This window comes from Oryzias latipes, chromosome 21, assembly GCF_002234675.1.
Source record: "Oryzias latipes chromosome 21, ASM223467v1".
Lineage (NCBI taxonomy): Eukaryota > Metazoa > Chordata > Actinopteri > Beloniformes > Adrianichthyidae > Oryzias > Oryzias latipes.
In genome coordinates, this window is record NC_019879.2 from 11195127 (window position 1) to 11217673 (window position 22547).

The 22547-nt window shown below is 39.7% G+C and overlaps 1 protein-coding gene across 1 annotated transcript in view; it reads left to right on the forward strand.

Annotated features, from left to right (window-relative positions):
• The first annotated feature begins 552 nt into the window (after positions 1-552).
• The window catches only part of zmym2 (zinc finger MYM-type containing 2), a 40356-nt gene continuing 18361 nt past the window's right edge, over positions 553-22547 (forward strand). The window contains exons 1-9 of the mRNA XM_023950573.1: positions 553-728; positions 9842-10543; positions 10723-10891; positions 11947-12098; positions 14557-14705; positions 14867-15029; positions 19646-19858; positions 20041-20191; positions 21668-21783. Coding sequence (XP_023806341.1) covers positions 9857-10543; positions 10723-10891; positions 11947-12098; positions 14557-14705; positions 14867-15029; positions 19646-19858; positions 20041-20191; positions 21668-21783 — 1800 coding nt within the window. The 5' untranslated portion in view covers positions 553-728; positions 9842-9856. The remainder of the gene's footprint in view (positions 729-9841; positions 10544-10722; positions 10892-11946; positions 12099-14556; positions 14706-14866; positions 15030-19645; positions 19859-20040; positions 20192-21667; positions 21784-22547) is intronic.

The window sequence follows — 22547 nt, forward strand, 5'->3', positions numbered from 1 at the left end:
TAGGATCCTTTTCATTCAAAATGCAATGTGAAGGTTATGACACAAATTTGTGATGCCCCTTGGAATAAATTCTTGGAACTTTGAGTGAAGCTATGCCTAATGTTTTTGGGACATATTTCACATTATTTTGATTTTGTCTTTGCTTATTTATTGATTTATGCATTTGTGAATTGTCTCTAGACGTTTTGTCTTTGTTATAAAACACAAAACTGATCCGAATTTTGCAGTCAAAAGTGACAGATTTTTTGTATACTCTGAATTTAGAATTTTGGACAGTTTCAGGTTTGTTACAGACTTATTGTGTAATACAATGAAAAATATTTTTAAGAAAAAGAATCTGGGGTTATACTAAAAATTGATATCAAGCATTGCCCCAAGAACTGTATTAAAGATAAATTATTTGAGCAAATTGTAAAGAAGAAACTAAGATTAAAAAGGCCCTGGTTAAAGAAAATAGATTGTTTCTGTTTTGTTTGTTACTTCACGCAGTTATTTTTTTTCTTGGCTTGTTTGACCATTAAAACGGTCATTAGGGGTGATAAATCTGAAAAGATTGTGAGAAATTGCTTTCCTTTGACTGTCAGAGAAGACACAGAACTCAAAGGGGTCATCTTCGTGATAGACGATCTCTAGACGTAAAGTGGAAAGTTCTACGTTGTGCGCATGCGCTCCCCGGGATTAATGTCAGGGCACAAAAGTGGCGCTACACCGTTTCAAGATCTTCTCCGGTAAGCGATCCCCCCAGCCTGTCCATATATTCCACTTTCACGCCAAATTGCTCAAAGTTTTGGGAACTTGTGGGGGTTCTGGCGGCATTCCTGGGAATTCTCTTCAGAGCCAGCCCGAAAGCAGCATTCATATGAAAGGCTTTATTGGTAGTTACATTTTTACAGACATTTCCCTTTACGCTCCGTGTGCTGTGACTGCAGCCGCCTCCAGGCTCCACAGTATTGTTTAGTCGGCTCCCTAATGGCGGACGGCGGGCACTGGCGTTTTCCGCTGTGAGGTGTGCAGGGAGGGGGCAGATTTGGTGTGGTCGGGGCTTGTGGCTTACACCTGGCGTTCAGCAACAGGAAACCGCTCCAAAAATGATGCGTGCGTTTATCTGGGGTTTGTTGTTGACACAATTGAAGCTTGTTCATGTAACGGCAAAGGGAAGGGCGCCCCTTCCGGCGACCGGGTGTAAGTGCAACTGATTGCGCTAGGGTGGACTCTGCAGGGTAACTTTCCAATTAAAACCCCGGCTTCTCAGGTATCCTAGAAATCAGTAATTTTCAGCTGTGTCAAATACTGTAGTTGATACCAATGGCACGTGCCGGGGCGAGAAGGGCAAACTAAGCGACTGAAGAGGTTTTTTTTTTTTTTTTGGGTGAAAACAAACGTCAGCAGACGCTCGGAGTTGCGTTTTTAGCGCGTGCTCTGACGTGTTCGAGCTTTTTTTTGGGCCACATTGTCACGTATTTGAGTCAGTTGCGTTCGTTTTTAGAGGCGTTTTAACAATGGCGCAGTCTGGGTTTGCTCTCCTCCCCTCGGTCCGCCGCTAATCCAATGGCTGTTTGCGCCAGGAAAGGCAGGGGTGGGAACGGAAAACCCTCAACCACGTTTCCAATGAACCCCAACTTGGGAGCTCAACCCCCCCCACCACCACACACACAAACGCACGCTCGCGCGCGCATGGCTGAAAGAGTTGCGCAGCTCACGTAGCTGTTTTTTTTTAAACAAAAATATTTTCTTTGAAAGTTGTGGAGTTGGGTTTTATAAAGGTAATAAAAAAGAGGAGGGGTGACAGGCGCCGAGTGAACCGGGCGCCTGAATCTGATTCGGTGATTCCTGAACTGTATCATTAATCAAGGGCACGCTTCCCAGAAGGCTTTGCGCGCTTCCAATCCTCGGTGATTTTGTAGTTTCTCCTCAGGAAAGCCGCGTGGAGGGTTTTTAGTGCGGCATTTTGCTACCAGGTAACCAGAGGGGGCTGTTCTTGAGCCCATCAGCTGGTTGGGGGGGGGGGGGGGCAGGACATTATGCATCAGTGACATAAGCCTTATATAATAACCTCATTGGAATACGTCAGGAGTATTCTCCTCTGGTGCAAACAGCTGCACATCTCCACCTTGTGACCTTCTAGGAGAAACAGCTGGAAAGGCAGAGCAGCACCTTTGAGGTGGTGATGTGGCGCAGGCCCTGTGTGTTATTGCAGGGGGGCAGTCCCTCCACAGCTCCGGCCCACCTTCCTTTCCACCTGGTGTTGACATTGGGAGTGGGGTTGCATGTCAGAGCTAATTAATGCTGGATCCTCGTTTTTCCTCGCAGTCACGTGAACGCAACCTTCCTCCCAGCTCTGCATTGCAGTCTGGTCTCGGTCTAAACCAGGCTATTTCCCTCCATCAGAGCGCAGAGTCCTCAGCTGGTGGGATATTAGGTCAGAAAGCTGGATGGGAGATGCTGCTCATGCAGGAGAGCAGATCTGGGGATTCTTACGGCATTTCATCATTGTTAAGTCCAAAAATATCAAATTTTCTAAATCTCTGGACATCAGCAAAGGTATTGGCTTCCAGAGAGGAGCCTATATGAAATAAATGCTATGGACTTCCATCAGGTTTTTGAACAAATGCATTTATCTTTGGGGGTTTTCTGCTTCTTGTGCCTCCTGTCACTTGATCAGAGACTCTTTCCTCATTTGGCTTCACTGTCAGGCAGAACCAGCCTGCTGTTGAAGGTTTTCACTGCAAAGTTAAAGACCTACTCTGATGAAAATTGCGTTTTTGGTATTCTTGTGGTGTTTTTCTCACGATGGAAAGCTCAAAATTGCCTTTCTTAGTATTTCTTTATTCAAATTGTTGTGAATCAGGAATAAATGAAAAAATGCTACAGCGAGTCACACGTTCCCTTCTCCACTTTAGTGTAATGCGTCCACTTGCTTCAATATTGCTTGTCATTTTTGTTGCACTGGTAATGTTAGGTTGGGGGTGTGAGGGCTGTAAACTAGCAGGAGAAAGTGTAAACAGATAGATGATGGGATGTGGGAGCAGGCTTGCTCAGCACCAACAGTCCTGTCCACAACTCAGAGGTGAATTTCTAACGAACTACTGCCGCTCTGCAGAAACTGTCTTAAAAGACGACACCGCTTTTTGATTTTGACTAAAAACTGCACAATCATTTAAAGACCACTGGGAACGCTTTTGCAAAAGATCATGATGGGAGTGGTTCTTAAAGATTGTTTTACTCAAGAACAGCATTTCGAATTAGATTAGATTCAATTTATTTAGAAAATTGAATAAATACATCACATATGTAAACATGATTTATTCAAAAATCAATTTAGGATCTTATAGCCCTTGATTGGATTTAGTTAGCAGACCCAATGCAGCAGTTCCTTTTAGAATAACAACGAATATTGAATCCTTTGACCTTTAATCAGACCTTTACTACAATTGCAGGTCAGGGGATAAACTTGCTGGACCAGGGCCTTTTCTTGCTGCTGATTTTGTTAAAGGGCTGTCTTGGTTCAGACTTTTGATGTACATAGGAACTGGACTGAGTGACCCCCCTACCCTCACCCCCACCTCCCATTCCAAACAGGAAGTACCCGCTGACTCCAGGAGCCAAAATCCCATAGTGGAAAAAGAAACGGGTATTACTCATTCTATTTGTTATAATTACCTTTTTTTTAACAAGCTGTTGCTAATCCTAATTTTTTTTTCATTACATTTTTTCTGTTGTGCGAGTTATTCAAGTTATAGACTGACCAATCAGATGTCAAACGTTTTAAATGTTTGATTGACAGATTCTCCTGAGTCGCTTTCAAGTGGTAGGGGTGTGGCCTTCCATCAAGCTTATTCCTGATCTACAAGAGTGGTTGCTATAGAAACAATAACTCAGCCCAATCCCTGTTTACTGACAATTTCTGGTTCCAACATGGCGACGTCTGTATTGCGAAAAAAACCACAACTTAATCGACTTCCTTTGGTTAAAGCTGTAAGTAAGCCATTTTCCATGGATGACATCACACTCACTCGGTCCAGTTCTCTTTTACAGTCTAGTTTAAGTCCAAGGCTTCACATTCGTCATGCTCATAGTGTCATTTTAAGGTTGTGAACACCACAGCATTATTGTCAACACCACCCATAGGACTTTAATGGACGACAATAAGTGGTCAGGCTATATTGAGTGGAATTTTCTCTGCCTTATTTATCAATGTTCTGAAAATGGCTGAGACTAAAGAAAGTAGTGGTGAGTCTGCTTATGGGTCCACCTGCTTTCAAATCTGGTGAAAGAAAAGAAACGCCACTAATAATGCAACAATTTGAGCTCTAACTATGCCTGCACAATAAATTGTAAACTTATCGTTATTGCGATTTCAAGCTGTGCAATATCCAAATCGCAAAAGTTGACCAATCAGATGGAGCCCTTCATGTTGTTGACCAATCGGATGGAGTTTTTATGTTAGATGTTGGCCTCTTAAGTACACGAGGGTCATTTGGAGTATAGTTTAAGGTATTTTGACTCTTTTTGGTTGCTTAGCTATTTTGTTCATATACCGCAAGTTATATTGTCATTGCAATATTTATCACTAATATCGCGGGTTTTCCTAAATATCGTGCAGCCCTAGCTCTAACGAAATCAAACCCACTTAATGAAAAATAAAAAGCCCTTCAGAGTTGTCATCATTAGAACACAAAGCAGTAAACACCAAAAGAAGCTTCTGACATCACGCTATACATTTGATTTTGTTCATTTCTTTTGTTTTTTAGATTTTTTTACATGGGAGTCATTGGGAAAGTGCTCACTCCTGACACCCGTGGTCATTTTAGGAACTGCAACACTTTGTACCTCTAGGTTTTAGACAAAACATGTAACAGAAGGAAGGGGCTTGACGACAATGAGAAAAAAAAGATCAGGAGATATGGTTTTTTATTAACTTGTGACATTTAGATGATTAGCAACTTTAGTTGCTTTTTTTTCTTTTAATTTCCTGGCCAGAAGGGGTTAGCTGCCGTCATGTAAGCCACTGTGGGACATTTTTCAGGTGGTCTGGTTTGCTTTGGTTTTTGGTTTGGGCAAACCAAATGATAGTGGGAAATTTAGATGCATTCTCTACCTCTGCAAACTGAGTTAACCAGACTATCATGACATTGACACATGACATTGGAACTTACAATAGTGACCTCTGGTGGCCGATGGACACCACTGCATCTGCCAAGACCTTATTTCAGCACTTAGTGTTCAGAAAAGACAGTGAAATCATAATCATATTACCGGTATATATATTTTTTTGCACTAAATAATGATTTCCATTATTAATCAACATTTTTAAATTATTAGGTGGTTGTTGGAATACACTCTGTGTTTTCACAAAATTTTGAATACTTTCTTCTTAAGTAGTTGTCATAACATAACCAGCTAGGACTGTTGTTTTACCTCATCAGACTGTGTTCAGGCTCTCCTTGTTTTGGGTCCTCTACAGCATGTAACCCATAGGAACAAAGATGCGAGTGTTCGAGCTGGAGTGTGTTTCTGTGCTGCAGCTGTCAGCAGTGATGCGACGTGGGGCTTGCAGCCACCCTCACAGCTATGTAACATTAAAAAGGATCAGCTGAATAATTCCACACATCACAAGAAGCCCTCTGAATTGGTTTTTGAATGTTTTCCTATTTGAAGCCAGAACGCTCTGAATTTGGTAAGCCTTTAAACCATGCAAACATGATGTGTGTGCCATCATTTTTTTTGGGCAGATTTTTTTTTTACAGTTTATCCCATGATAAGAGACCCAGTAAAAACCTCAGATTGTGATTTGAGGAATCAAAAGGTAGGAAGGAACCAGTTTCCAGCCAAAATCGCCATTTTGGAAAGCCCAGCTTGATAGAAAGCAGGACCCCCTCAGGTTGTGCACTCAGAGGTGCACGGCCCCCTCCCCCCATCGCCGCCTGGTGGTGTAGCTGCGAGCATTAGCTGGCAAAAGATGTCCACAGGAAGTGAACCACCTGCATCTTTTTCTTGTTAATGAACAAGCTGTGAGCTTTGAAGGATGAACACCTCTTAGAGAGGAAGATTGTTGGCTGCAAAGAAGCTAAAAACAGTTCTACGTTGAGGAGAACAGGCGTCAGGCTTTGCCACATTTCAGGCTTGCTAGCATTGGGATGCTGTCCAGGCTGTTCTACAAGCTAGCTTCAAACTTGTGTCACTGAACCGTCATGAGTTTTGTGAGGGTGATGGTCTAATTTCTTTTGCTAGCAATGCAGCATTTGTTTCTCAATACGTTTATTTCAAGTTTCCTGTTTTGCCTTTTAGTCGTTATGTTGTGTCTGCAGAACAACTGATGGGTTAAAGTGTTAATCCTATACTTTACCAATGATGCTAAAATGACAGCTTCTTTGATTAGCTTCAGTTATTGTTCTTTTTGAAAAAAAATATTTAGCTGCAGGTTTTCACAAATGATCTACTCTGATGAAAATTGTTTTTTGAGTTTTCCACATGTACCTGTGGCATTTTTTTTAATGAAAGAGAACAAATGTAACAAAACATCATTTCCTTTTTGCATTTCAGAGTATTTCTCCTTTGAAATCACTGTTAAACTGTCGCAAAGACGCTCGGTTTGGATTAATGAGCTGTTGTGATGTCACGACCGTCCAGTAGCACATGTGAAGGCTCCCTGATCTGCCCCGTCCAGCGTGGACAAGCTCAGCTGCAGGAGAACAGAAGATGCACAATGCTGCATTTCCAGCATGCGTTTTAAGTGCGTCCAAGGCTGGAGGAGCGGTGAGCTGCAGAAACCGCCGCTCTCAGGAACCATTTGGTGGTTTAATCCCAACCGTAACCCAAAATCCTAAACTTAAGCCTTCCTCTGGGTCCATGCGACCGAGAAAAAAGTTCATGGCTGGCTGCAGGTATTTCGAGAAAGGGGGGATTAAGGGCGGGGTTGCTCAGCTCAGCACCAACAGGCACGCCCATGTGGCGGAGATTTTGGAAACAGAGGCGGCTTGAAATATGACTTTTTAAGACATTTAGGTTTTGGGATTTTATTTGAAAACTTCATAATCATAATTAAAACACCATTGGGAATTTAAAAAAAAATCATTGAAATACGCTTTCACTCTGGACAAGAGTCAAGTGATGCATTCACATTATTAATAAAACGTTATGCATTTTTTGATTTATTGAGAAAAATGTTTTGTTAATGTTGATTCTGTTGTGTTTTGTTTGAGGTTTTTAATGCAAGAGTTTTCCTTAGTGATCCTTAGTTTTTAATCTGCTCCAGACTTTGGACAGGGTGCGCTTCAAGGAGAAACACTTTGACTTCTGGTTTGAAAAAGAAACAAAGTAGAGGGTGATCACTTTACAGAATAGCTGCTTGGTGGATTAGGTAAAGCAGTCCCAGTTTTACTTCCATGTAAAACAGGCTGATTACCGGTACATAGTAAACAAACTTTGTTTGTTTGGTTCTCTGATAAGTTACAAATTCCGGGCAAATATAGTGAGGGGAGTGTTAATGAGCCTCACCATTATATTTAGCATTAGAGAACAGTATTGTGTGTCACTGCAGATGGAGACTTGGACTTGAGTCACATCTATGTCTCACATGCAGGGACTTAAGACTTAACTTTTGGGACTTGAGTTGCTTTACAATGTTTTGCTGCTGTTTCACTGGTGGATATGCAGGAACCTGTCGGATATTGAGTTCCCACAAGGTGTTGTAAAGTTTTCTAAAGACATCTAAAAGAAAAAAAAAAGTAGTTTTCAGGCAAGAAAATGGCTAGAAAGATTTTTTTTCGAATGAGGCCTTTTCACCATAATGCAAACAGAAAGCACAGAGGTAGAGGGCTTTCGATTTAGTCTAGTTGTGGGTCATGTATTTATTTTACCATCATGAAGTTGTTGTTATATGTGTTTAACTGGTGCTTAAAACCCTATTTTCCTATTTCCCAGTGGTATTCCTTATTATTATTCTGTTTTTAGCCCAAATTAAAAAAAAAACTGTAATTTTTTTAGATTATAGTTTTTCCAGAGCAGCTTTTTTCCAACAACATTTTTTCGTCTGCTCCTGATTCACAACAATTTCAATAAAGAAATACTCAGAAAAACAATTTCCAGCATTAATTTATTTCTACATGTCCTCAATCATGAGAAAAATGATACAAGACCATGTTAAAAGCTCCAAAAACACAAATTCCACTGGAGTGGGTCTTATGTAAAAGTTGCTCCAGGCTTTCTCTTTCAAAGCTTTATTTCGACATGTGAAGGAATTGGTGTCAAATAATTCCAAACTGCAATTATTAATTTCTCCTTCATGATCAATGTTCAAATGGTTGCCACGTCCATGAATCAAAAACGACACAATCCATACATCACTAATAAATCCGAGTCCCTAATTGGTCAACGATTGACCCGGTTAAACTTTCTACACGTGTTCAATGGCCACATGTTTTGAATGCAGAGCCGGAAAACAGACTTAAAAACTTGCATAGCGATGCGTGACCGTAAGAGTTTTGAATGTGGGAGCCTGAAACGCGCATTGTTGCCAAGGCTGGTGTGAACGTAGCAGGAAGGTCCAATGAAACCAAGGAAGGTTTTTGTCGACATCATAAGCTGGCGGGAACGCTGATGAGAGCTGGACATCTAAAAACATCCATGAATGGCTGGAAGTGAAGCTACTAGAGCACCAATCTTGTCTGTGATGACGTGGGAGACTGCCGCTCAGACTCAGAATTCTGTCTGGCTTTTGTGTGAAATGTCTGTGTAGTGTGTGGTTGTGCTGATTGTCTGGTTACCCGTTACCTGAAATCCGGATTCAAATAGGATTCTCTTTTATAGTATGCCTAGATGTAATCACAGATCATATGTTTTACCTGTATACTAAGCTGATTCTGTTATTTCTGTCTTTAGGTTAATGACTATTAGTTCATATAGAATAGACCGGTTAATTGGAACCAAACTCAGCCAGGTTCCATATGTCGATCACTGAGAACAGGTCCCTGTGATGGATAGCCTTTTTGTCACCATGGCAACCAAGGTGTATCTCAAATGGTTGCCAAGGCAACACGAGACTGGCTGTTCCAGGAGATGCGAAAGGTCACAGGTGAATAAGAAAGCAGAGTGCCGGGTTCTTGGGTTAGGAAGTGTGAGGAGAATGGCTGTCATTCCTCCTGACGTTAATGCACAAAGCCAACCACCGCCCTTCACCTTTATCTATAAATAACACTTTTCTGAGGCAATAATAGAAAAGGATTTCAGGAAAGCGGCTCTCAATAGAAGGTTTTATAAAAACAAATCATTTTAAACTGTAAAATTAACCAACTTATTATAGTACAAGCGTCTGTTTAGAAGAGCCAGAAGATGGTTTTTGACTCTACCTGGCCTTAGTTCTTAACAATGGTCAGTTTTATTTGTGTTTAAATCCCAACCTCTGATTATAGATTCATGATTTTCTTTCAGTTAAGTTCTGCCTCAAGGTTGAATAACTTGAAATGACAGAATTTTGTCTCTTGGTCGGCCTATTGTGAGCATTAAAAGACATCAGGGACCTAAGCCTCATGGAGTTCATGGACCTTGAGTCTAATCAGATGCTGGTCCTTTGAAGTTCAGCGCTCTTATCTGGCACAAACCCATGGTAAATTAAAAGAAAAAAAGAAAATTTGTCTTGCATTTAACTAAAAATAATTTTATGATGACAGGGACACAGAAAGATGAACTATAGTTAGGAGTTTGTAACAGACGAGCTGTGCAGGGTTAGCTCGCCTTTGGGGATACCTGAGCTGCACGCACAGCTGTCAGGCTGTATAACTCTAATTAACGGAGTTGGCCTCCCCCTAATTATGTCCTGACTGGTTTTTGTTTGTGCTTTTAGGTGGTTGCCTTAGTGATGGATGGGGAGACAGAACCAAATTCTGTTGTGGGAGAAAAGGCAGAGGAGCTGGTGGAGCCCATGGACGCCACTCCTTTCCCCCAGCAACAGACCTCACCTCCTTCCGAAGAGTCTGGGGAGACGGTTGCCAAAGTAACCGGAGAAAAAACCCCAAAGGAGGGCAACACAGAGGACAATGATGATGATGTGGTTCTCGTAGGAGAAGAGGCTCCCCAGGTTTCTCCCACACCCTCCCTCCAGGACACGCCCAGCACAGACTGCTTAAAGGCGGCCTCAGGGGCAGAAGAGGACATTGCCACGGCAGAGATGGTTTCCAAAACTTCCCCTTCCCCTGTGTCTTCCAACGCATCCGCGGTGGCGGCACCTCAGAAGCCTCCCAACGCAGAGCCAGAGCCCATCGTGATTGAAGATGAGGAGGACACTGAACAGAAAGATGCTTCCCCCTCACCCATCACCCGAGGATGCTCCTCTGCGTCCCACTCTCCTGCTCCACGCAGCGGCTCTGAGCCGGATTCAGACATTAAGATCGCCAGTGTCACCACTCTAGATTCTAGCAGCCAGAAAGAGAGCGGCATGCTGTCTGCAGTAAACACACCTCCACATTCAGAGGACACCCAGACAGACCTCAACCTGATGATAACCTCAGTGACATCCCTGCAAGGAGGAACGTCTGCCATCATAACGGTCAGAACTTTGTTCACTTAATCCGTTCATTGATGCTTAAATTCAGTAGAAAGAGGAATACAGACACGCTGAGAGCAGACACTTCTCTATATGCTGCGAAGTATAAACAAAAATAGCAGATTTTAGATGCTACGCATTTTCGATGAGGTAAATCCTAACCAGATGACCTTTGCTTGCAGGCAGTTGAAGGCCAGGCAGAGGAAAATGGTCTGCAAATCAGCAGCACCTTCAGCCTGAATCCTGACACCCCGTCTTCTCGACCAACTGCTTCCTTTAACCCAGGGCGGGGCTCTGGCTCCATCGGCCAGCTTGTTCAGAATGGAGACTCTGAGACGCACAACAGAACAGGTGACTGATCGCTTTTATGCTAACCTGCTGGTGTGCAACAAAATACTAAACCAAACTAAAGAAAAAAACCTGCATCCTGTGCTTCCTCTGTGAGCTGGCACACCTGCAGAACTCATCAAAGGAACTACTGCTCCTTTGCCTTTTATTGTTACTTTAACCTAAAAGAAGTAAACATTTGTATAAGATGTCGCATATTTTAGATTGCCTGTGCTGGACCGGTCCAAAAATTAGGAAGACTGTGCTGTCAAAACGCCACCTGTTTAATTAAACTTTGTGTAAAACACATATGTTCAAGCATTCTCTTAAAGCAGTGGTCCCCAAACCCCGTGCCGTACTGACCATACCGGGCCGCCAAGGAAACAATCACAACCTACATTTTTTCTGTTTTCTTTATAATCGGATTCTGAAGGAAGTTTTATTTAGGAAAACTCCTGGATTCTCCAACACATCCGACTCATTCTCAGTTGCTCAGTCCTGTGTCGAAAATCCATCCACCACTTTCTTAAAGCTAAATTGAAACCCCCAAAGCTAACAAGGTTGACAAAAAACAAAGGCATTTAGAACCTTTCTTTTAGCAGAAAAAAAGACACAGAGAAAGCTAATGAATAGCCTTCAACTTCAAAGAAAAAAGAAATCTGTTTAACAAACAAAAACTAGGAGTCTTTACTCCAAATATGGATTTATTACGACAGTTGTTCCCACACACCACAATAATTATGCATAAATATTCAGCAACCTGCTGTCTAATGTTACAAGGATGCTGCTAATAAAGATATTAGTTATAACAGAATGATCAAACTTTTTTTTTATCATCGTAGGTACAATGAAATTTAAAAGTGACTGTTTTCTTTTTGTAATATGTCCCATCTAGACAAATATGGGTTAATGGAAAATCTATGCCACATTTTAATGGTTCCTATATGAAATTTGGTGTTCAAAGAAAGTTGAGCCAGTTTTACGGCGGATGAAGATAAACTTTACCCTTAAAAGTTAAGGGAAGTATGTTCTGAATTAAAGGTGACATTTACCCAGTGTGTTTCTGTCTGTCTTGCTAGATTTATGGATCTCCCAGTCAGCTTCAGTTCCTCGTAACCAAAAGCAGACGGGGGTGGACTCTCCGTCATCAGCCACTTCTCTTCCCAGATCTGCAGGCCAGTCCTCCTCATCCACTTCTTCTGGCACCCAGCCACAGACCAGGACAGTCAAGGTAATCCACCCAGGTTAGAGTGGTCCTTCGTAGTTACAACGTTCTTTTCTGCTTCAACCATTCTGAGGTAGATTTGTCTTTAGAGATGTCGATCAGGAACACTTAAATCTGAACATTATTTTATAATTTAGACCACATGTGTCAAACTCAAGGCCCGGGGGCCAAGTGTGCCCCCCCATATCCCTTTATGTGGCCCGCGAGAGCATAAAGGTTTTTAATTTCTTAAAATGAAAATGTTTCTTTAGTTGATTACATATTATTTATCTGTAGCTGCTGTAATTATTCAATGTTTGCAGGTCTTATGTGTCTTATGCAGACAGATCATCAAACCATCAGTTGGATGCAAGGCGGTGTGCAGCCTTTTTATGTAAAATGTAACACGTGTCATACATGTTCTTTCTAGCTCAGTTTTATGTTATTCTTCTTTATTCACTTGGACAGTTTGTCCTTCATTAATGGAGTTATGTGGGTTTTAATAAGCGGACAAAATTTAAAAGGATTTATGGTAAAGTAACAAGCAAACACATGTTTTCTATGCAACTGTAATTGTCACTTTAAAAGTTATAATAAGTAAATAATGAGTTATTTAACATTAGTAGTTAGATTTATTTTTCATTACATTTAGTTACATGCATAAGTTATATCTGGCCCTTTCAGGACAGAAACTATGCTGATGTGGCCCTCAGTGAAAATGAGTTTGACACCCCTGATTTAGACCAAGCAGTCAGTGGTTGAGTTAGTGTACAGGCCATAAACATACTTACATAATCATCACTCCATCAGCACTGCCATGATTAAAACAGAAAAGGTCTCAGTTGAAATGTTGTTTGGTTTTCATAGAATTTACAATGGTTCTTTGATTTTTTTTTTATTGGTACTCAGGACGTTTTGTAGAAACCACTTGCTGTTTAATCTCATTTAGTTAACAAACCTGAAGCCGAGTTCCCCTGAAAACCTGGCTTTCACCAAACTGTGGCCTCTTTTGATGTTGCTGTTACTGCTGGAGAGTTTACATTCTTTCCACTACCGTAACTCTTCAGCCAATTTACACAATTAACACGATTGCAGTGGATTCTAAAGCTATGTAAATCGTCTGATTCTGTCATGGAGCAGTTTTGTGTCATTATTCAACACTTAACGTTAGTTATGTGTTGCACATCAGTGCAAAGCCGGCATGAAAAGCCAATTTTTCTCTGCCTCCGAGCTGTAAACAGAGAGCTCTCAGTAACGAGGAAGGGAATGGGGAGGGCTTGCTCTGGTTCAACAGTCCCACCCAGACCTCTGAGGGAAATTTCTGATGAACTGAGCAACCCTGCAGAAGCCACGTCCTAGAAAACAACACAGGTTTTCTGATTTTGGCTAAAAACTGCATAATAATCATTAAAAGACAACTGGGAACACTTTTACAATAGATCAAAAGATGATTGGAGTGGGACTTTAAAGAGTTAATGCTAAACATGTTCTGTGAGACCTGTCTAGTTTGAAGTTTTACCAAGTTGTTTTGTGAACTATTGGTCTCCCTGTACAACACTTAACTCTGCATCGTTTAGAAAAGATTTTTACAGGCCTCTGTATCTCAACATACAACACCGACTGCACCATTCTGTTAATCTACACCTGGACGGCCCAGACAATAGGAAGTGTGAACACCTGCTGATGACCAGAGATGGAGGATGATAAACTCCACCTGGCTCTGACTTAACCCCCTGATTATTTTTACACAATGCAGGGTTTTTTCTTTTGTAACTTCACTTTTAAAAGAGAAAAAATGAAAGGTGAGCATATGTTTGTGATTTTATTTGTTCAACGTAAGGATCCTGAAACAGCCAGGTAAAAGAAAATACAAGCTTTAAAAAAGGAAGTATTTCTAAATATACTGATCATCTATTACACTATCTTCAAAGTGTTCCAAGTGGTCTTTTAACTATAATGATGCAATTTTTTGCCAAAATCAATAACTTGTGGTTTTCGAGGATATAGTTTCTGCAGAGCGGCAGTAGTTCATTCGAAATTTGCCTCTGAGTTGTGAGCGGGACTGTTGGTGCAAAGCAACTCCGCCCCCCTTTCCCCTCAGGGAGCTTGTGGCCCGTTCAGCGTATTTTCTACGCCCAAAATTATCTCTATTTCCAACGTCATTTTTTCGTCTGCTCTTGATTTTTAATTATTTGAAAAAAGTCATAGTCAGAAATGCAATTTTTAAGCTTAATTTTCTAAATATATGTCCTCCATAATTAGAAAAATCCCACAAGAACAAGTTAAAAACACCAAAAACACTATTTTTGAGTGGGTCTTTAAGACATTTTTTTTTTCAACCAAGCAGATTTGTTCTGGTTTCTTTGTGGCTGAAAAAGTCTTGATCCAAATGGTTTCACTGGTGACCTATATTTTGCATGAAATCATGTTCCTTTTGGTCTCTGGGATATTTTTACTTGTTTAATTTATTGTTGGGTCATTCCAGGTCACCTGTGCCAACTGCAAAAAGCCTCTGAAGAAAGGTCAAACGGCCTACCAGCGGAAAGGCTCCACACACCTGTTCTGCTCCACCACCTGTCTGTCTGCCTTCTCCCACAAACCTGCACCCAAAAAAAGCTGCACCATGTGCAAAAAGTTAGTCTACAGGAAAAATGCACCTAGAAGCATTAGTCTGGAGTTTGGGCTGTACCCAGTTGGGTTTTGTTTTAGGTGTCCAAACAGCAGCAGCAACACAGTTAATTCTCCTAAAAATGCAGTGATTGTAAAATTTACAGCGATGTTGTTGTTTTTTTCAGGGACATTACAAACATGAAGGGTACAATCGTGGCTCAGGTCGACTCCAGCGAGTCCTTCCAGGAATTCTGCAGCACCGGTTGCTTAGGTGCCTACGAGAACAAGCAAAACCCTCCTAAATCAGGCCTCAAAACAAAATGCACTGTCTGCGGCAAACTCACAGAGGTCAGTCAACCACACACACCTGATAACGCAGCTTTAGACTTAACACCCCCCCCCGTTGGAGAGGGGTTAGCAATTTCCTACATAACTGGGTTTCCACACATCCTCCAGTGTCTTATGTGTAAATAAATGATCTCTCTTTTTATTCCATTACTCCAATTTACCTGAAAAGATTTAAGAAAACTTGCTTTCCGTTTATTTTCTTCAATTTATTTATTTAAAACACAAAATGAAAATAAACACGAGTTTAAAATAGACTGATAAAACAAAATAGTGTGCTTGAAAAGGAGTGAGTACTATAAAAATCTTTTATGGTCCTACCCTTTTTTACAACACCATATGTTGTGCATATTTCTATATACATTTTTTTCTTTTAAAACATTCTAATTACCTTCCCTATAGCACTATGCAGAAGTGACATTTTTTGGTTTTATTGATCATTTCGGGTCTTGTAAAGTTCCATCAGTGACATCTTGTTGGTTTTCTTAATTTGTAACCCCCCTCTCTATCCTTGAACATTTGTTGTATGTTTACTGGAAGTAAGTTATTTTTGACTTTATACATAAGTGCTGTTTTAAGTTTAACTAGCTCCCATAATTTATAATAAACCCGACTTTAAAAACACATTCATATGTGTTCCATAATCCACATCATGAACTATTCGAATAGCTTTTTTTTGGTAAGATGTACAAAGACTGTAAATTTGTTTTATAATTGTTTCCCCAAACTTAAACACTGTACTGTAAAGTTGGTAGTATTATTGATTTATTTATTAGTAAATGTGCTTTGTGAGTGTATTATGTGATTGTCCCAACACTGCTTTGCAAGTTTAGCTCTGACTTTCTTTAATTGTGGCTTCCAGCTTATTTTGTCGTCCATAATTACTCCAAGGAACTCAATTTCAGGTCCTCTTTCCAAAATATGATTATCAATAGCAGCTTTTCTTTCTAAATCTGCAGGAATGTGGCGATTTCCAAAAATCATGCATTTAGTTTTGTCGACATTGAGTGAGAGTTTATTTATGTTGAACCATTGTTTTAGCTTTGTATTTACAATTTTTACAACTTCCCTGAGATTCTCCCCTGTATGTACTATACTTGTGTTGGTGGCATATAAAAAGTATTTGAGTGTATTTGACATCATGTGTATGTCATTTAGATATAGGATGAACAGTTTTGGACCCAATATTGAGCCTTGTGGTACTCCACAGGTAAAATTTAGCAGGGATGGTTTACAATCTTCCAGTTGTACAAACTGTTTCCTGTTTTTAATGTAACTATTCAACCAATTTAATGTCAGTCCTTGTATTCCATATCTTTCCAGTTTGTTTACTAAAATGTTATGATCAATAGTGTCAAAAGCCTTTTTCAGATCGATGAACACTCCTACTGTGAACTCTTTATTATCTCTGCCATTTAATATTCCTTCAGTTAAATGCAGAATTGCCATGGATGTTTATTGATTTTATTCTGAAATCATACTGATCGTCGGACATTAGTTTATGTTTCTTAAAGTTTTCCAGCCTTGTGAGGAAACCTTTTTGAGTATTTTTGAAAGTGAAGACCGTGGTCTGTAATTTGTTAGCTGATGTTTGTCCCCTGCTTTGTGTAATGGAATTACTTTAGCTATTTTCATTTTTGTGAAAAGGTTCCAGTTTGAAAGAATAAATTGCAAATGTAGATTGGCGGGTCAACAATGGAATCAATGACCTTTTTTATCCCCATCATATTAATTCCGTTACAGTCTGTAAATGTTTTTTTTATTCTTTAACAATTTTTAGAAATTCTTTCGCTTCCACGGTTTTCAAATAGAGTGAGTTTGGATTTCTCTTTATGCAGTGTTCAGCAGTTTCCATTTCTGATTTGTTGGTACAGTTTATTTCGTTGGCTAACTTTGGCCCTATTTTTAGAAAATATTGGTTAAACTCCCTAGTCATATCCTGAATATTGTTGCAAATCTCCTTTCCTTTTTACCCACTAAAGAGTCTGGATAACTTGTTTTCTCTTTGTGTATTCTAATGACACTGTTCAATACTTTCCAACTTTGTTTAGTATTTGATTATTTTTTTTTTCTAATATTTTTGTGTAATGGTCTTTTTTGCATGTTCTCATGACGCTGGTTCTTTTGTTTTTATATTCTTTGTATCGCTGCTCCGCTTCAACGGTTCTTTTTTTTTTTATTGTTTGTATAAACTTCTTTTTTTTGCATACGTTTCTCAGTCCATTTTCATCCAAGGATTTTTATTATATTGTTTTCTACTACAGGATTTAGTAAGTGGGCAGTTTTTGTCGTATATTGATGAAAACCCCTGCATACATTTTTCATAAGCTGAGTTAACATCGTTGCTTTCATACAGGGTTTTCCAAGTTTGTGCTTGTAGTTCTGATTTAACTGCATTTAATGATTCCTCTGTTATTTTCTTCTGTAAACTATTTACCTTTTTTCTTTTACTTCTCTACAAACACATTCATAGTTTGCAAATACTGGACGGTGGTCACTGATGTCAGTCAGCAGCAGTCAAAGCAAAATTGTTTGGGTTGGTATAGTTGTTTGGGTTCAACAGATCTATATTAAAATCGCCACATAGAAATATTACCTTTTTGGAGATATTAGCAAACATGTTTTCAATAGTACTGGTACTTGTGAAATTCTCACTGTTTGATGCAGGGACTGACAATGACGTTACTCTGTTTCTCCATACTGATCTCTATAGATATAAATACCATGACATCATCAAAACAGCCAGACATCGTCTCCACAACTTTGTGTTAAGACCATTGTGTATATAAAGAGACCCCCAACCCCCACCCCACCCCGCTGCCGCCTTGCTTACTTTTCCTGTTCAAGAAGTGAAAATCATAGCTCTCAAGCTAGAAGTGTGAGGCCTTTTCTGGCTTTGGCCAATTTTCTGATATTGCAATTAGTCTGAATGGTTTGTTGAAGTGGTGCAAGTATTCTTCAATACCTTGTTAAGTCGCAGAAAAGCTTCCGCTGTTAAAATTTATGAGTGACAGTTTGTTATTTAAATCTGTATTTCTGTTGTATTCTTCCTTTGTATAATGACTACAGTGGTCCTTCACAAAGTTAAAGATATTTATATCAGGGTCAATGTTTACATCCATAGTTGAGTATATATTTTTTCTCTTGTTAAAGATGTGTGAATGGCAGACAAGACCATTGTTCTTTTCTATTGAAATTTATCTTCAATTTCTTTGACCGTGATGACTTTTGGCTGTTTAGGTGTTCCGTTTAATTAAATGAAAACATTGCAGTTGGTTGTCCACGTTGATTTATTTATGTATTTATTTTTTTCTAAGAAATCGTGCTATCCATGCTATGTCAGCTGAATTTAACCTGGTTATTTTAGGGAAATGTAAACACACCATTGACCAAGCCAGCACAATAAATCGCAAATTTATTGCTATCGCAATTTCAAGCTGTGCAATATCCATGTCGCAAAAGTCTGCGAAAATCGCAATAATTTGAATAAATTGAATAAATCCCTTTATGCATTTGACCAATAAGATAGAGTCGTTCATGTTGTAGACCAATCGGATGAAGCTTTTATCTTAGATGTTCGCCTCCTATGTAGACAAGGGTCATTTGAGTATAATTTCATATATTTTGACTCTGATTTAAATGAAACTTGTGCCAATGAAATGGAAATGTTTTTTTTTGTTGCTATTTATTCATTTATCGTAAGTTATATTGTCATCGCAGTATTGATCACTAATATCGCACATCGCAAGTTTTCTTCATATCATGCAGCCCTACCATTGACTGTATAATGCAATGTTCACATTGCCCTTTGCAACACGCATTCAAACGTTCATTTCCAATCAATATCTGTTTCAAGCTTTGGCATTTGGCCCTCTTCCGTTCACGCACAGGTACACACGTCTCTACGACCATTTTCGGGCTCCAAGTACAAAATGTGCGGTCATTGAACATGCATTGAAAGTAAAACTAGGTGAAACTTTGACTAATAAGGAACTCTGATTTGGTAGTTGCGTTTCCTTTTAATTCACGGAAGGACCTGTTTTAAAAAATTGATCACAGAAGAGAAATTAATAACTGCTGTTTGTGTCCGGCTGGAATTCTTTGACACCAAGTCTTTCATATATATATCTCAGAATAAGGCTGTGAAAGAAAAAGCCTGGATCAAGATTCACTAGGTTTACACCACTTCCACATTTGGTGCGAAATGTGGTGGACCACATGCATGTGGTGGACATGCGCTAGTAAAGAGTAGAAGAAGAAGACAAAGCCCCACCCTGCTATGAACACCATGGGCTATATGCACATTCTTGAATGTGCGTCACATGCCCACGTTATGGATGCCCCATGCTGGAACCAGAGATTGTCAGGAAGCAGTGATTGGTCATCGTTTCTATGGCAACGACTCACCAATGAGGAGTGAGCTTGTTGGAAGTCCACACACCTACTATTTGAAAGCGGGCTACATGTAATCTGTCAAATGTTGTGAACGTTCGACGTGAGACCACATTCTTTTATTGAGGCATCTGATTGGTCAGTTTATAACTTGAATAACCAGAAAAAATATTCCGAAAAATATAAGGAAAAACAGGATAAAATCTGTAATATTTTTCTGTCTGCAGATCCGCCATGAGGTCAGCTTTAAAACTGTGACCCACAAGATCTGCAGCGATGCGTGCTTCAACATCTACCGCAGGGCAAACGGGCTGATCATGAACTGCTGCGAGCAATGCGGCGACTACCTGCCCAGCCGGGCGTCAGCCAATCACTTTCTGCTGGTGGATGGTCAGCAGAAACGCTTTTGTTGCCAGAACTGTATCAGGGACTATAAACAGGTAAAGCCATGGTAACTGCAGGCCACAGTGAAGGAAACGATCATCACCGGAGCGGCACCAAAACCTCTTCTGATGCCTTTTCTTCATCTTCAAAAGCGAATTTATTTTAAGATTAGTTAAAACACAAAAAGTCCGTCCTTCCTGGGCTTAAATAGCTGTTTGTTCTGCGTTCTTCCATCCAGGCTCACAGTTCACTTGCGACCTGCATGAGTTGCAAAACATTGATCAAGACAGGTGAAGTGATCCAAAGCCTTGGAGCGGCTGGGACCACAAGTTCTTACTGCTCTGTCAACTGTATGAACAAAGGCAAGCTGACTTCAACTCCCTTCCTTAGTGAGTATTCAGAAAACATTTTGACGAGGGACTAAGAATCTCTTTTTATCACTGCTCATCTCAGAAGGGCTGCATCATTGTGATCCTCAAACCCCAGAGATCTCCTCCTGCTCCTCTGGGAGCACACTGAGGTGGTGTTGAGCCAGATGAGTGGTGGAATGACGTCTCAGCCGAACGATTTGGATTTTCCTCTGATCAAACGGAACCTTTAGGTTCTTCAAAACATCTTTACTAGATTTTTCAAACCACCTTAACTGTTGGTGACAGTGGCATTCTTTTGGGCAGCAAATGTCACCCGAGCCAGAAAAATCCCCATCATCTCCATTTTGTTGTTTTTTTACATCTTTTTCTGTTATATGCTGTATTTTCCTAACTAAACTAAAAAGGTTGAAGTGGGTTATTGTCATTTATGTTCATATCTAGGAGAGTTGAGGTAAAAGTTCAACGTGTTGACTGGAGAGGACGTTTTTGCTTTCAATCTACAAACTACCTTAACTGATAAAGAAATGGGCAGAATATATGAAAACTCCTATTCCTCTTTTATGCATTATGTAAGGGATAATGGCCAACGAAGTGTGCATTATAATAAATTAACACCTTTTGCGGATGTGCGTTATTTTCACTTCGAAGGCCATTATCCCGCTTATACAGAATCCGAATCGAGTATTCACCCAGACGATGATATAAGTAGTGTTAGTACCTGGTGGATTATTTTGTCTATCCTTCATGATTTATTATCACAACCCAACCATGACCTTTTCCTGGTTAAGGTGATGCAAAATCATAATTTTCTTTAATTGATATTTTCCGTCAGTGGATGATATGAAGGCTTCTTAAGGGAGGGCATTATTGGTTTCAATGTCTAATTTAAGGACACAGTGGCTGCCATTTCTGGAATTTGAACCTCGTATTGGCAAACATCTGCTCTACCCATAGAGCTACAGCCATCCCCGATATGAACTTATTTGGGTGACACACCTATTTCAGCTATTTTCTCATCAGTCTGATGTTTTCATTAACAAGACGAATAGAAGTTTCTTTGTAATCAGACACATATATTGTACCTGACACTTGTCTTTAATCCAGCTCTGTTAAGCTTTCTAGACAGCCACCTTCATCACGTGCATCACCAGCACCAAACATCATGTTCCACTAGGACGAGGCTGAAGCCTCTAAGATTTACCCCCATTGTTGCATTTGTATGCTATATCAGTCCGTTTTTATAGCTTCACTATTCAAAGATGTTAAACTGTCAAATATCAAGTTAGATTTGAAGTTTCCAAGAGGACAGAGAAAAATCTCATTAGCATATATTGTTGGGGTAATTTTAGATCTATTTTAGTTACTTTTTATTTATTTGTTTCCAAAGTTATACCTCCTAAATTCTTGTATAAAATGTAAGGGGTTCTTATATTACCGGAAAATGTGAACTCAGTCTTCTGAACACAATAAGTTAAAACATGTCATTCTGTGCAGACACAGAACCCACATGTCACTTCTGCAAAAGAAATTCCTTGCCGCAGTACCAGGCCACTCTGGCAGAGGGCAGCATCCTGAACTTCTGCAGCTCTCAGTGTGTAAGCAAGTTTCAGGTAGGAACTCTCCAGTCTGTCAAAGCACAACACAAACTGTATGTGTTTTCACTCTCTGTTCTGCTGTAACAGTGTAATGTGAGTTATACGGCTCAAGCTATCTCAAGCCTTATAACTCACATTATAAGCGTTACTTCTTGAATTTTATGCTGCTTTTTTGTGTCTACCAGAGATAAATGTTATGATTTCCTTGAAAAGTTTGTTCATATTATCATTAATCAATTACAGAAGAAAAACTTAAACATTGACACTATTACATAGTTACATGCAGTCACTGATTAATTCAGAAAAGAGGCACATTCTGCAAGTCCAGGTGTCTACAACCTGTGGCTCTTTTACCTTCAAGTTAAAGAAAAATGAGATGATACGATTTTTAAAAATTAAGGATTACTTATTTAGCACTGACTTAATTTTTGTCAGTCAGGTTTATTAATTTATGGCTGAGGTCCTTCTTTAACCATCAACTAAACTGAGCTGTTTTAACCTTTGAATCAAATATTTGACCTTCTGTAAGTTTTGTTTATGATGAGAAAAAGTTCAAAGCATGTGTTATCTCAACACCACTAAAAAATGTTTAGTTGCTATCCAGAGGCCATTGCTGAAAATACTGAAATACAAATCACAGGGCACAAGGTGTCTTATGTTTTATAAAGAACTAATATGACCTTTGTCAAAAGTAAAAACAAAAGAAAATTCTATAATTACTGGTGACAAAAGTAAATGTGCCATAAAGTTATAGTAACATAAATACAATGTAGTGTAAT